Source organism: Electrophorus electricus, chromosome 19, assembly GCF_013358815.1.
Source record: "Electrophorus electricus isolate fEleEle1 chromosome 19, fEleEle1.pri, whole genome shotgun sequence".
In the NCBI taxonomy this organism is placed as follows: domain Eukaryota; kingdom Metazoa; phylum Chordata; class Actinopteri; order Gymnotiformes; family Gymnotidae; genus Electrophorus; species Electrophorus electricus.
Window position 1 is genome coordinate 8,696,880 of NC_049553.1, and position 13,802 is coordinate 8,710,681.

The window sequence follows — 13,802 nt, forward strand, 5'->3', positions numbered from 1 at the left end:
GCTTGCAATGGTTAACTTCTCCTGTTGATGAAAACCCAAGGTCCGCTATACAGAACACAGCTGAATCTGACCAGTCTGCTATACAGGACACACCTGATTCTGAACACAGTCTGCTACACAGGACACACCTGATTCTGAACAGTCTGATTCACACTTGATTCACGAAACACACTCAGAACATACCCTTGTGTCGATTCGTTCCTCCATTTTGCTCTTGAGAATCACTCGTTGCTCAGTACAGTGGAGGACATCGTGGTCCTCATTTTGTATCCCCCAACCTCGCCTGCCTCTTTTCTGCTGTTGACTTCCGTCTTCCATTCTTTGGTGGATGAGAGGCTGTAGAAAACGCCACAGCCTGAAACTCTAGCAGAGTCCATCTAGAGTCTTGTTACATGCCGGGGTTGCGTGACCTGTTGTAAGAAGCATCAGGAGTAAACCCAGTGCAAACTTTATCATTTTAAACTCAACCTGTGCTGGACTTTTGTCATGACTGTAAGGCACAACTATGTTTGGTCCTTCCTGGATATTTCTTGCATTTTCAGTTAGGCAGCTGAACCTGCACGGTTGATACATATATATTTTTAAGTGCATATCCTTTATAGCATTTGGCAGCCACTGTTATCCAGAGTGCCTCATGTTTTTATCAACATGACAGCACAGTTCCTCCTTGCGACTCAAACCTGCAACTTTGGTGTTACTAGCACCATGTTCTGCCGGGCACAGCAGCACATTAGTAATAGTCAGTGAGTCCCAGTCTCTTCCAGAGACATGTCCAGATCCTGGGAGAGCAGGAGGGAGAGTCCTGTGGGCTCGGTTTAATCCAGCATAAATGTATGATGCTGCAGTACAGCTTCAAATTCCTGCACAAATGCAGCTATTGTTATTGCGGACTTTTAAATTAATAAGCGGAAGCTTACTTACCGAGCAATGTCTCTGAACTGAACCTGAGAAAGGGACATGTTTGTGTGTGTTGAATCCTCCTCCATTGTCTTTCTTTTGTTTAGATGGTGAATAGTATAATGATTTCACTTTCTAGACAGCCTCTCCAAGACTTTTTCGCCTGCATTCTCTGCTTTGTTCTGCTTCTTGCTCAGCTGATGTGGCAGACAGGTGCATATGAGACCTGTGCTGGGCTCATCCAAAATCATCTGCTCTGCTGCGACCATTATCTGAGCTTCAAAACGTACTCAAAAGAGACAAAGACGAGCAGTGAAAGCCAATACAAAGCACAGCATGGGCGTCTGTCTGCCTGCCTGCCTGGGCGTCACTGCTGAAGGGAGTCACCTTTTAAGGAGGTCCCACAACCAGCTGTGTGTAATGACGGTGGGTGAGCAGTAGGTCTTGTAATGATGGTGGGTGTGGTTTGTGCAGTAGGTCTTGTAATGATGGTGGGTGTGGCTTGAGCAGTAGGTCTTGTAATGGTGGGTGTGGCTTGTGCAGTAGGTCTTGTAATGATGGTGGGTGTGACTTGAGCAGTAGGTCTTGTAATGATGGTGGGTGTGGTTTGTGCAGTAGGTCTTGTAATGATGGTGGGTGTGGTTTGAGCAGTAGGTCTTGTAATGATGGTGGGTGTGACTTGAGCAGTAGGGCTTGTAATGATGGTGGGTGTGGTTTGAGCAGTAGGTCTTGTAATGATGGTGGGTGTGGTTTGAGCAGTAGGTCTTGTAATGATGGTGGGTGTGGTTTGAGCAGTAGGTCTTGTAATGATGGTGGGTGTGACTTGAGCAGTAGGGCTTGTAATGATGGTGGGTGTGGTTTGAGCAGTAGGTCTTGTAATGATGGTGGGTGTGGTTTGAGCAGTAGGTCTTGTATTGATGGTGGGTGTGACTTGAGCAGTAGGGCTTGTAATGATGGTGGGTGTGACTTGAGCAGTAGGTCTTGTAATGATGGTGGGTGTGGTTTGAGCAGTAGGGCTTGTAATGATGGTGGGTGTGGTTTGAGCAGTAGGTCTTGTAATGGTGGGTGTGGCTTGTGCAGTAGGTCTTGTAATGATGGTGGGTGTGACTTGAGCAGTAGGTCTTGTAATGATGGTGGGTGTGGTTTGAGCAGTAGGGCTTGTAATGATGGTGGGTGTGGTTTGAGCAGTAGGTCTTGTAATGGTGGGTGTGGCTTGTGCAGTAGGTCTTGTAATGATGGTGGGTGTGGTTTGAGCAGTAGGTCTTGTAATGATGGTGGGTGTGGCTTGAGCAGTAGGTCTTGTAATGATGGTGGGTGTGGTTTGAGCAGTAGGTCTTGTAATGATGGTGGGTGTGGTTTGAGCAGTAGGTCTTGTAATGATGCTTTGAGTCTCGCTCTAGTCTTAAATAATTCTGCATGTTAATAATGGCACTATAATGGTGGTGGGAGGCAAGTGGCCAAAACAGTAGTATTGGTATGGCTGTGACATTAGATTCATATTTAGTGCAGATATGATGATGACTTTACACTTAAAATGAATCGATTCAAAACATTGGCATTGCCATTGACCAGAAAAGGGTTCAAAAACATTATCATACCAGCCAATTGCTCTGTGTTTTTGCCTGTGTGTGTGTGTGTGTGTGTGTGTGTGTGTGTGTGTGTGTGTGTGTGTGTGTGTGCATGCTCCAGTAGTCCAAAAAGGAAATCTGTGGGTAGCATTAATTCTTTGCCAGGTGAACATATCTAAAAAACATCTACTGTATATATTATCCATGAGTTGTTTGATGAGTATGGAGAGTTCATACCTGCAGAGGTGAGTTTTTAACACATTTAAAAACTACATTGTTAACTATTCTCTCTCTCTCGCGCTCTCATTCTATCTCATTCACACATTCTCACTTTCCTGCCTCTCCTTTGTATACATAGAGGACTCTCCAACTCCTTCATGAAATATCTGCACAAAACCATTCTCCTGTGAAAAGATCAAAACACACCAAATACACACACACACACACACACACACACACACATACATATGCTGGAGGCAGATCAATGGCATGTGAAAATTCTTGGATGGGTTTGAATAGTGTTTTAATAGTTCTTGCAAATTCAGTCATGTGTTTAGTATCTTAGGTTGGGGGCGTGTGTTTTGTTCTTTCCTGGAGCTGGGGGTGTGTTTTGCTTTTCCCTGGAGTTGTATTCTTGTACCTTCTAAGATGAAATATTTAGCAACAAGGTCAGTATGTAAAGAATATTAAGACAAATAGTGCCACCTAGAGGCCAAAAATATTTAACATTGCCTACATGTCACGATTTCTTCAGCGAAATAATTTCATATTGTGAGCCCAGATCAGTTTGCCACTGTTTTGTTACTGTACATAACACACGCATTGTTAGTATTGACACTTAATATCACCCAAGAAACAAGCATTTTATTACCTGTCCCTGAAAAACAGAATAATTGTCAATTGTTGTTAGCAATTGAAACCCTTCTCCACAATTCCCTCCTGACAGACCAACATTTTCTCTAGAACAGTAATTACTGAAACAGTCAGAATGTGAGTTCACATGATTTAGATTTTGCCCAACTGATGGCCTAATACCCTCTCTGTTTAAAGTATGGTCAGTGGAAAATGGAAGGTGGAGTATAGAGAGTGGAGTATAGAAATGCCCAGCGTTGTAATTCAGAGAGTTCATCATAAAGGGTTTACAGCTGTTTTAACATAATAAAAACCTGTTTAATCACATGATAAAGGATAAAGAATGTTTGAATAATACAAATCCAGTGCGATCATGAAATGGACATTTCCAGCTTTGTTTCAATGCTTTGAAAAGTATGGATATGTGATAGCAGTTTCACTAGCACAGGGGTATTGGGTCGGGGAGCTGCCGTGATTATTAGCAAGCTAACATTCTGAACAGCTGGAGTGAGTGAGTGAGTGAGTGGGTGGGAAGACAGCCCTAATATGTATATGGTTGTTTACACACAACTGAGCTCTATGCTTTTAATGGATTGTGAGTTTTTAATCTGAAAGATGTGATTTTATCACCCTGATTACCTCTGTCCATCACAGTGTATACAGTTGTTCTATATGGTACCATATGCACATATGTCTGATCTATCTATCTATCTATCTATCTATCTATCTATCTATCTATCTATCTATCTATCTATCTATCTATCTATCTATCTATCTATCTATCTATCTATCTATCTATCTATCTATCTATCTATCTATCTATCTATCTATCTATCTCAGGCCTGTTATGGTTGTGGAACAGGATCAAAGTGTGACTGCAGTGGAGTGAAAGGGGAGAAGGTGAGTTGGTATTCACCCAGCACACACACTCTCTAGCTGTGTGCACAGTTTGTAAGTTAGGAAATGTAATGAATTCAGTATTGTCAGATCACTGATAAACTCATTAGAACCCCCCTGAATAGCTGAAGGTTGTTATATATTCACAGTTTAGTACACATTAACCTTAATAGACACTTTCAGCACTGTCCACTGGGCCTTCCCCATTCCCTAGCCTGGCACTCTTGACTCTAAAAGCCCTTGCAGTTGTGCATGTGCTGTGCTCATCACTTGTTTGTGTGTATGATGTAGAAAGAAGTGCCTTTGTGCAGTCTCTTGGCCTATGGCAGATCTAAGCCCTTGTCCTGTGGCTCGGCCCTGTAGCTGGGGAACTTAGGGGGGGTTGATGGTTTGAAATGCTGGCAGGATGGTGCTTTTTTAAGGATAGGGTGAGGTGGGGGTGTGATGTAGTATGTGTGTTGTGACATACTTAAACCAAGAGAATAATAGACTGTCATGCTTTGTTTATAGTTTTGTCATCTGATATAAACCTGTGTGTGCGTGTCTGTGTGTGTGCATGCGTGTGCGTTCTCAGGGCGATAGAGGTTTGCCAGGACTACAGGGCCATCCAGGTATACCAGGGTTTCCTGGCCCAGAAGGGCAAATTGGACCTCGTGGGGAGAAGGTCAGAGATCAAATCTGTATCCAATTACACATAAGATGTTTATCACAATTATGCATCAATTGCTGTTCATTAGTCTCGTCATCAATAGGAATATTTTCCCACAGGGTGATGATGGACCTCATGGACCTCCAGGGCCTAAAGGAATAAGAGTGAGACTGTCTGCATTTGTCCATTAATACAAACCTGATCAGACCTTTCCATTAATACAAACATGGTTAAGCCTTCTGCTCATGCAAGTCAATTGTTTGTCCTTCTTCAGGGACCTTCTGGGCTTCCCGGATTTCCAGGCACACCGGGCATTCCGGTGAGTATCGCCAATGACTTTAATCCTACCGTTAGGATGCATGGCCACTGGTAATATAAGTTAGGTCAGAGGGAGCTACAAACAGTCAGTTTGTTTAGTTTGGGTGAAGCTGTCAGTAAGAGTGCATTGGCTGCTTAATTTCCTGTGCTGCATGTGACTGAGTAAGAGTGTAAGCCTCCACACTGGCCTTATAATTACATTCATTAGGAGAAACTCCCAAAGTGTTGGTAGATTAACACACTGCCATGTGTGGTGCGTTTGCTGTCCTACGTCCCATAATGTGACGCTGTCTTGCTTTCTGATTCCGCTGTCCTCTTTAAGTATGGTAGCAGCTCTCATTAGGTGCATGTTTCTTTGATTGTCAGGGTATTCCAGGAAATGACGGCCCTCAAGGTCCAAAAGGAGTTGCAGGCTGTAATGGAACAAAGGTTTGTGTGTCTTTGTGTGTGTGTGTGTGTGTGTGTGTGTGTGTGTGTGTGTGTGTGTGTGTGTGTGTGTGTGTGTGTGTGTGCGCGCGCGCACAGGTGAGTATGTGTGTGTGTGTGTTTGTGGGCAAGTGTGTACGTGAGTGTGTGTGTATTTCTGAATTTCTATAATTGTGAAGTCACTCTGAATGGGGAGTCAAACGAATACAAACCCATTTTAAACCTTTTTTGCCCACAGGGTGAGAGAGGATATCCAGGATCCCCAGGGATCCCAGGTATAGATGGACAACAGGTATGTGTTCTTGTATTTTATTGGTCCTGAGAAACACTTTTCTTTGAAGACTATCCTTGTCTGGGGTAGTCTTGCCTGGTAATATTGGACCTACTGCCTGCTTCTCAGCATTCATTAAAGACCACGTAAACATTGTATATTTCCTGAGTGTGGCATTTCTATTTCTCATCTGTGTCTCCCAGGGCCCACCTGGTCTGCCAGGTCAGAAGGCAAGTCTTCCACTGAACATTCTCCTCCACTTCCTCATATGACAAGCGAGCTACACACATCACAGCCCACATCACAGCTACAACACTACTTCAGCTTGATTGGTCCAGCTTGCTCGGGCCAGCTTTCCCAGATACAAACTAAGACTAAGACTAGATTAAAAAGTACAATTTAACACTGATACAATTTAGTGCAAGACTAGATTCATGTTCAGAAAACCATGGTCATGCAATGAAACATCCACTGCCTCAGTGTGGCAAATCAGTTAAATTTGGCATATGCACATTTCTTAGCTTATGCAAAGTCATTTATCCCTGATTGGCCAAGGTGTTTTTCATTATCCAGACATTGCCCTTACATACACGAGGAAATTTATATCTTGTAGAGCATATGTGTTTACAGACATTGCAATATGTATACTTCAAGTATATGGAGCCAGGAAGGCTCTAATGCTTAAATTATAAGATAAAACTCATGATACTCTTAAAAAGCAGACTGTTTTACAATCATTTCCCATTCTACACCAGTAACTCTCTTTGCCTTCACAGGGAGAACCTGGTGAAGTCATCCAGGAGGAACATCCTGGAAACCAAGGGGAACCTGGTGGTCACGGAGAACCAGGCATCAGAGTGCGTCATCCTGGTCATTTCACTTCCAACAGGATCATTTTTCCAGATTGAATTCCCATTCTCTTTCATTTTGTTTGGCTGTTAAAACTGCAGAATTAAGAAGGGTATACTCTTATAGTTGGTTATGGGCCACTCATCGTCGATCCCCTACACACAGCCTATCAGGCTACACACAGCCCTTAAAACTGTCAGACTGTCGTAACTAGAGTTCACCACCTACCTTCAGTCCCACACCTTCCATCCAATCCTGTCTGGCTAATACAGTCAGATCAGTGTTGATAGTTATCAGTATGTAAAAACAGTTTAGCTGTAGAGTTCTTAAAATAAATCACCTTAACAGTATCCTTGTGAGCATGTTTGAGCTCGTTCTGAGGTCACTGTTACTGACCATGTCCTTGTCTCTGGTCCTGCTCATCTAGGGACTTCCAGGACCACCCGGGCTGGCAGGACCCCTCGGTCCTCCTGGCCCTAAAGGTCACCAGGTCAGAGGTTGCTTTTTTTCTTGTTCTTCTTGCCCTGCACTGTCACGTTCATGTCTTTGTACAGTGCATTATAAAGGCCCAGCGGACGCCAGTACATTGAGTTTAATATGATGCGGTGTTGCTTGTTGTTTGCAAATATACATTGTGTGGTTTCCTTGTCTTTCATTATCAGGGTCCACCTGGTCACCCAGGTCCACCAGGGCCTAAGGTGAGTGTTGTTTTTCATAAACGATTTCTCTATAGACGTATGTGTCCATCGAGTTTATCTCAAGTTTGCAAAGGATAAAACCTCAAATTGAAAGACAGTCATGGAAAAATCTGGTTCCAGATTAAAATCAAATATGCTGTTCCTTAAAAGCTGGGCTTCATATTGTTCATGCCTCACCTCACTCTTATACAGGGAAACATGGGACTGAACTTCCAAGGGCCAAAAGGAGAGAAGGTAGAATAAGAAAAGCCCCCAGCAAATTGTGTGAATTGAAAATCATTAAAGTTCTTAATTGCAGCTTTATTAGAAATCATTTTGGTGATTTCAAGCTTCCTGTGTGTGTGTATGTGTGTGTGTGCGTGTGTGTATGTACGTTTGTTCACGTGCGTGTGCGTGCGTGCGCGTGTGTGTGTGTGTGCGCGCGCGTGTGTGTGTGTGTCCATGTGTGCGCGTGTGTGTGCGTGTGTCCGTGTGTATGTTTGTGTGTGTGTATGTGTGTGTGTGCGCACGCGTGTGTGTGTGTGTGCGCACGCGTGTATGTGTGTGTGCGCGCGTGTATGCATGTGTATGTGTATGTGTGTGCGCGCGCGCGCGCGTGTGTGTGTATGTGTAGGGTGAATCTGGGTTGCCAGGGCCTCCAGGGCCACCAGGACAAGTCAGCGAGCTTACAAGTGAACAGCAAACAGTCATTCAGCGAGGAGAGAAGGTACAGTAATATTTTGCAGAAGTGTGTGCATGTGTGTGTGTGCGTGTATACTTCACTTTGTAATAGCCATTGCACATGTGTATACAAAAGAAATGAAGCAGTTTCCCCAGACTGTGGTATCAAATGAGACTTATTACGAGCAGCAGTAAGAAGGGCCTTCAGCTGAGGTGTGTGTGTGTGTGTGTGTGTGTGTGTGTGTGTGTGTGTGTGTATGTATGTATGTAGATAGATGGATAGATAGATATGTTGCATGAGTGAGCCAGTGAGTAGAACACTCCACCCTCTGAATGGCCTTGTAGTCGGCTACAGTTTATGATGCTGCAGGCTTCAGCTAATGTAGCAGATAGCAAGGCTAGTGCTATCAGACCCAGAAGCTGTGTGTGTGCTATCAGGCCCAACAGCCCTGTGAGGGTCACCTCAGTGTTCAGATTGTGGAAAGAAGCCATTCAGTTCATATATTTGGAGAGAGTGGAGCTGATCCTGCCTTTGGAATCTGTGAAAGCCTGGTAGCCTTCCCAGCAGCAGTGCACGTCCCTGTAGTAGGGCAGTTCTTTGTTGCTCTTCATAGCACAGAGAGCCCAGCTTGATCCACTGACGGATAGATGGGGTCTTTGTCTAATAGTCTGTGCAATGCTACAAAAAATGAGATACCACATATTCAACTGCCGTCAGTACTGCATGACATAAAAAAAATGTTTTGACCACTTGATGGCACCACAGTCAAGTGCGTAATTTTTTTCTTTTTACGTCAGCCACTAGGTGGTAGTAGTAATTCTGCCTGTGTGCAATGTTTTTAATTTAATTTCGTTTTATTAGCTGCTTATTCCTTATTTCCATATCTCATGTTCTTTTATCATAAAAAGAAAGCATGCTGTAATGATTTTTATATATATTTATTAATTATATATTCATACTTTAATTAAAAAGGTTCCTGACTAATTTCTTTTGCACCTACATCTTTAAAACCTATTGATTATCTTCTAAAATCACATAAACTGGTAGGTGAAATAGTACAATTGGGTTTGTAAATTAAATTAAGTTCTCACATTTTTTAAACTTGTGAGAACTATATTTTAAAAATATATATATTTACTTTTTTTGTATTTATAAATCCTGTCAATTAGAATTTCATTGGCAACTTCCTGGTGACTTTATTAGTTATTTGGAATCTACTAACACCAGTTTTCTCATTCAGGGTGATCGTGGCTCACCTGGCCCACCTGGAGATCCTGGACTTCCTGGACCACCTGTGTGTACTCTATTCACTCCTATATGACTTAGATTACTTACATTATGTGCATACTTAGTTACACTAATATAGAGATCAGCTTAAAATATTACACCAAATAGGTGCCACTTTACGGTACATTATGGTCACTACATACCTATACCATCAAATTCATTTACTTAGGAGCATTAGGGTTCTGTGTGAATAACTGTGTGACAGGAGCTGGTTTGGTTCACAGGGTTCAACTGGCAGTCAGAAAGGAGAGAAGGGCGAGCCAGGAGAACCTGGAAAGAGAGTAAGAGATGAGCCACAGGCAGCAGCAGGAAGCCTGGCCATTAATGACCTGCATTCACGGTGCTGCTTTTCTGATTTTGGTGCGTGTCATTTTAACAGGGCAAGCCTGGTAAGGACGGAGACCCTGGCCCTCATGGATTGCCGGTGAGAGTTCTGTGTTCAGTTAGGAATATCGCGACGCTCCACACTAGTGGAGAAATGTGGCGGGAGACAGGTCAAGATGGCGTGGGCTGACCGCGTCTCTGTTCGGTTTTCTTCTGCCTCTCTCAGGGATCAAAGGGACAAGGGGGAATTCCTGGCTTTCCAGGAAGAGATGGCGAAAGAGTAAGGGTCACTTTTCTTTTGTCTTACTGAATGTTGATTGCTGGATAGATAAGCACCGAGGAACATGAAAATTCTTAGAGCAAGTGGCATGGGTTCAGTGCAGCTGTGACTTTCAAATCTGAGTACGTGTGATGAGAGGAGAACTCTGAGATCTTGTGCTCCAGGTGTAATTCTAACCCCTCCCCCTCTCTTAGGGGCAGAAAGGCGAACCTGGATATCCTGGACCTCCAGGAGAGGTAGATCATAAATTCATATTAACATTTTTTCTATTTTGTTCCATAATATTTTTGGGATTGATGGATTGTAATATTGTCAAGGTTGCATTTGATGTGTAAAATAAAATTATAACACACCACACCTCTCATTCAATGCCTTATTTAGGTGATTGGCAGACCTCCCATAAACCAAGAAGGACCTAAAGGGGATAGTGGTTCCCCAGGACCCCCTGGGAGGAAAGGAGAGAGAGGATCACCAGGTAGGACTCTGTTGTATTTTGGTGCTTCAATACCCAGCTGAAATATTAATTGTTTTTGACAGTGCCAATAGCATTACGTATTAATTGACAGTGCCCAACATTAACAAACAACATAAAATACCTATTTTGCACTGTTATGTTTGTGTTTTGAGGACAATTTCTGGATTCTGATTAATATGTATAAATAATATACACAAGTACGTATAATGTATATGTGGACTTTCCACTGAGCACTGATCTTTTTTTTGACCACTCCCAGGTCTCTCAGGACCACCTGGTCATCCAGGTTCTCCAGGTGAGAGGTAGATTGCTGCTATCCCCCCCCCCCCGAAATACAACTGTGAACATTTGCCCAAAGTTAAAAAAATCTAAAGTCAAAATCTACCTCAGTGTTATTCCTTCTCACTATAGATGTGTTGATTTGAGGAACAAAATATAGTTTCCCTAGGACACAGTGCAACCGGATGACATTAATCACAGTAAATATTATTATTAGTTACATTTCTATAGCACCTTTCTCAGACTCAAGGACACGTTACAGACAGATATCAGCTTTTACAAACACACACCGATAAGAAACAGCAGTCCCCAGGGGGACTGTACCAGGTGCAGGGGAAGGCGAGGTTGAGGCCAGGACAGAGCACTATCCATCACTGGACATATGTAACGGTGAGTGGTAAGGAGGCGTACGCATGTGCGGAGAAGAGCGTGATTTATTAGGGCAAATCCAAAGTCATAGTTGTTAGGGTAGTCCAGGGTCATATTATCAATACGGAGAGTCTGAGAATACATGATAACTAAACCAAGGGCTAGGATAAACAAAGGGAAGTAATGACAAACCAAAAGCCCAAGAAGGCTAACAGGGAAAGCAGGCTATAACAGAAACTAAGAAGTAACATACGGAGGTAAGGAAAAACAAAACGGCTAGGATCAAACAGGCTAACAGACACAGAGCCTGCGAAACAAAGATGTGCATACATGCATCCAATACCTTCATTTAATATATTCCACACATACGCAAGCAAAGAACAACAAAGACACAGGGCTCAAGACATGGTTTAAATACATGAACTTAACAAGACTAGAAACGAGGGACAGGTGTGGAAAAACAAATGATGGGTGGAGAAAACAAAACCATGGAATGGAACAACCAGGAACCAAAGGAAAACAGACATGACAGGGAAACCATGAAAACAGGGATGCCAGGAAGGTGGCCATTCATACACACAGGACAATTTAGAATAGCCAATCAACCTAGCCTCCTTGTTCTTGGACCATGGGAGGAAACCAGAGACTCCAGAAGAAACCCACACAGACAGAACATGGAAGCTCCACCCAGATGGGGACTTGAACTCAAGACCTTAGTGCAAACATGGCAAACATGCTAAACACCGAGCCACTGTCCTGCCCAACATACACATATAAACTGTGTAATACAATAAACTATACACATCCCTACAATAGATTAAACAATTACAAAGCAGGACAAGACAGTAGACTAGTTGTAGAGAGGACTCAGCCAACAGTTTTTGGGACTCAATGTTCAGAGCAGAACGATCTAGTCTGGATCCTAACTCTCTGAGGCCCATTGGTCAGGATGTCAAGAACCCTGCTGCAATGTGAACTCTGAGCTTCTAGTGTATGGTGTTGTTGAACCCTGAGATTCTGGGGCATGGTGTTGTTGAAGCCTGAGCTAAGGTAGGGAGAGGATGCCCTGGCTCCCCTGAGTTCTGTCACCTGAACTGAATACAACATGACAGGCCTAGAGTAGAACTTAGCCAGGGCTTTTGGTGTGGTTGTGTAGTGACTGTTCAAGTGATCACTATATGGTTCACACAATTACTTATGTAGCTGGTGACAGACGAAGCATATTTCTCCAGGTCTGTTTGATCCCCATATGAAGCAGGATTCTGAAACTTACTCCAATCCATGCAACTTGACAATAACCACTTAACAACTTAAACAATAACCACTTGCCATTCATTTTGATAGAGTGGAACATTGCCAGTGTGAATATGTGTGATCATAAACTTTGCATTACATCATAGGAATCGGAAGCCAAGGTCCACCTGGTCCTCCTGGATATCCTGGAGAGAGAGGACAAAAGGGTGATGAAGGACAGCCTGGAGTCTCTCTTCCAGGTTTGCCAGGAAGACCCGGACCGCCAGGCTTGCAAGGACCACCGGGACCTCCCGGACCACAAGGGATATCCAATGGAGGAGACAACTGCATCAGTGGGGCGCCAGGACTTCCGGGCATCCATGGGGAAAAAGGATATTTAGGAGAGAGAGGCCAAAAAGGTGAGCCACTGTTTTATGGTAGCAACCAATTAACCAATTAATTACATTTAATTCATTATTGTTTCCTTATTATCTAAAAAGTGAAAAGTTGGCATGACAAAATAATTTATGAAAGTAATTGAACAGATATGCATATCGTTTTTTATATATATATATATATATATATATATATATATATATATATATATATATATATATATATATATATATATATATATATATATGATGTATGGGAGAGACTGTCAGGAAGAGACATTTTTTTCTGTCTTTTGGTGTTGCAGGTGAAAAGGGAGAGACATGTGTGAACTGCTTCTCAAATGGAAACCCTGTCCCAGGGCCTTCAGGGCCCCCTGGACCGAACGGATTCCCAGGCAAGAACCGCTGCTCCCCGTGCCCTCCATGTTAGAGGTGGAGCATGGGCTTTACATGGCCAAAATCGGGACATTTTTTGAGAGAAATGTGCTGTGGTGTACCTGGTATACGGGTGTGTGCCTGTATACACCTCCCTTTATGAAGCTCAAATGTGCTCATTATAGAAAATTTTTAACATTCTTAATAAACATTATGCAGAATCATAACATGGTGTTACACAAAACAGATCTTAGAAAAGTAACATGATGGGCTGATGCTTTTTTATATATATGTTAGATGAATAGTCTGGTCTGTTTCATGTTTTTTGAGATGAGTCTGATTTTGAATGTTGTAGTTCTTTTTGGGGTGAACCTGATGTTTTTTGATAATTTTATTGGGGGGAGGATGAGCCTGATATCAAATGTATGGTGTATTTAATATATTTTGTATATTTGCTGTTTTGTACATGAGAATGTTTGGTGTTTTTTAGATGAGCCTGATATTTAATGCTTTGGTGATCTTGTAACAGGCATTCCTGGGATCCCTGGTCCAAAAGGACAAAAAGGTATCCCTGGAAACCCCGGGCTTATGGGTGCACCAGTGAGTGGCTTCACTTCAGATGCCGTTATGTCTATATGAGATGGCTACTATGAAAATGAATTTGCAAACTCACTACTGTGTTACTAAAATCATTTATAT

At 42.8% G+C, this 13,802-nt stretch overlaps 1 protein-coding gene across 2 annotated transcripts in view; it reads left to right on the forward strand.

Annotated features, from left to right (window-relative positions):
* The window catches only part of col4a5 (collagen, type IV, alpha 5 (Alport syndrome)), a 44,455-nt gene that overhangs the window by 14,568 nt on the left and 16,085 nt on the right, over positions 1-13,802 (forward strand). For both annotated transcript variants that reach the window (XM_035519814.1, XM_027008736.2), the window contains exons 2-23: positions 4,158-4,217; positions 4,789-4,878; positions 4,983-5,027; positions 5,138-5,182; positions 5,548-5,610; positions 5,846-5,899; positions 6,082-6,108; positions 6,655-6,735; positions 7,155-7,217; positions 7,390-7,425; positions 7,618-7,659; positions 8,039-8,131; positions 9,327-9,380; positions 9,598-9,654; positions 9,753-9,797; positions 9,924-9,977; positions 10,172-10,213; positions 10,359-10,452; positions 10,712-10,747; positions 12,501-12,752; positions 13,034-13,123; positions 13,633-13,703. In XM_035519814.1, coding sequence (XP_035375707.1) covers positions 4,158-4,217; positions 4,789-4,878; positions 4,983-5,027; positions 5,138-5,182; positions 5,548-5,610; positions 5,846-5,899; positions 6,082-6,108; positions 6,655-6,735; positions 7,155-7,217; positions 7,390-7,425; positions 7,618-7,659; positions 8,039-8,131; positions 9,327-9,380; positions 9,598-9,654; positions 9,753-9,797; positions 9,924-9,977; positions 10,172-10,213; positions 10,359-10,452; positions 10,712-10,747; positions 12,501-12,752; positions 13,034-13,123; positions 13,633-13,703 — 1,494 coding nt within the window. The remainder of the gene's footprint in view (positions 1-4,157; positions 4,218-4,788; positions 4,879-4,982; positions 5,028-5,137; positions 5,183-5,547; positions 5,611-5,845; positions 5,900-6,081; positions 6,109-6,654; positions 6,736-7,154; positions 7,218-7,389; positions 7,426-7,617; positions 7,660-8,038; positions 8,132-9,326; positions 9,381-9,597; positions 9,655-9,752; positions 9,798-9,923; positions 9,978-10,171; positions 10,214-10,358; positions 10,453-10,711; positions 10,748-12,500; positions 12,753-13,033; positions 13,124-13,632; positions 13,704-13,802) is intronic.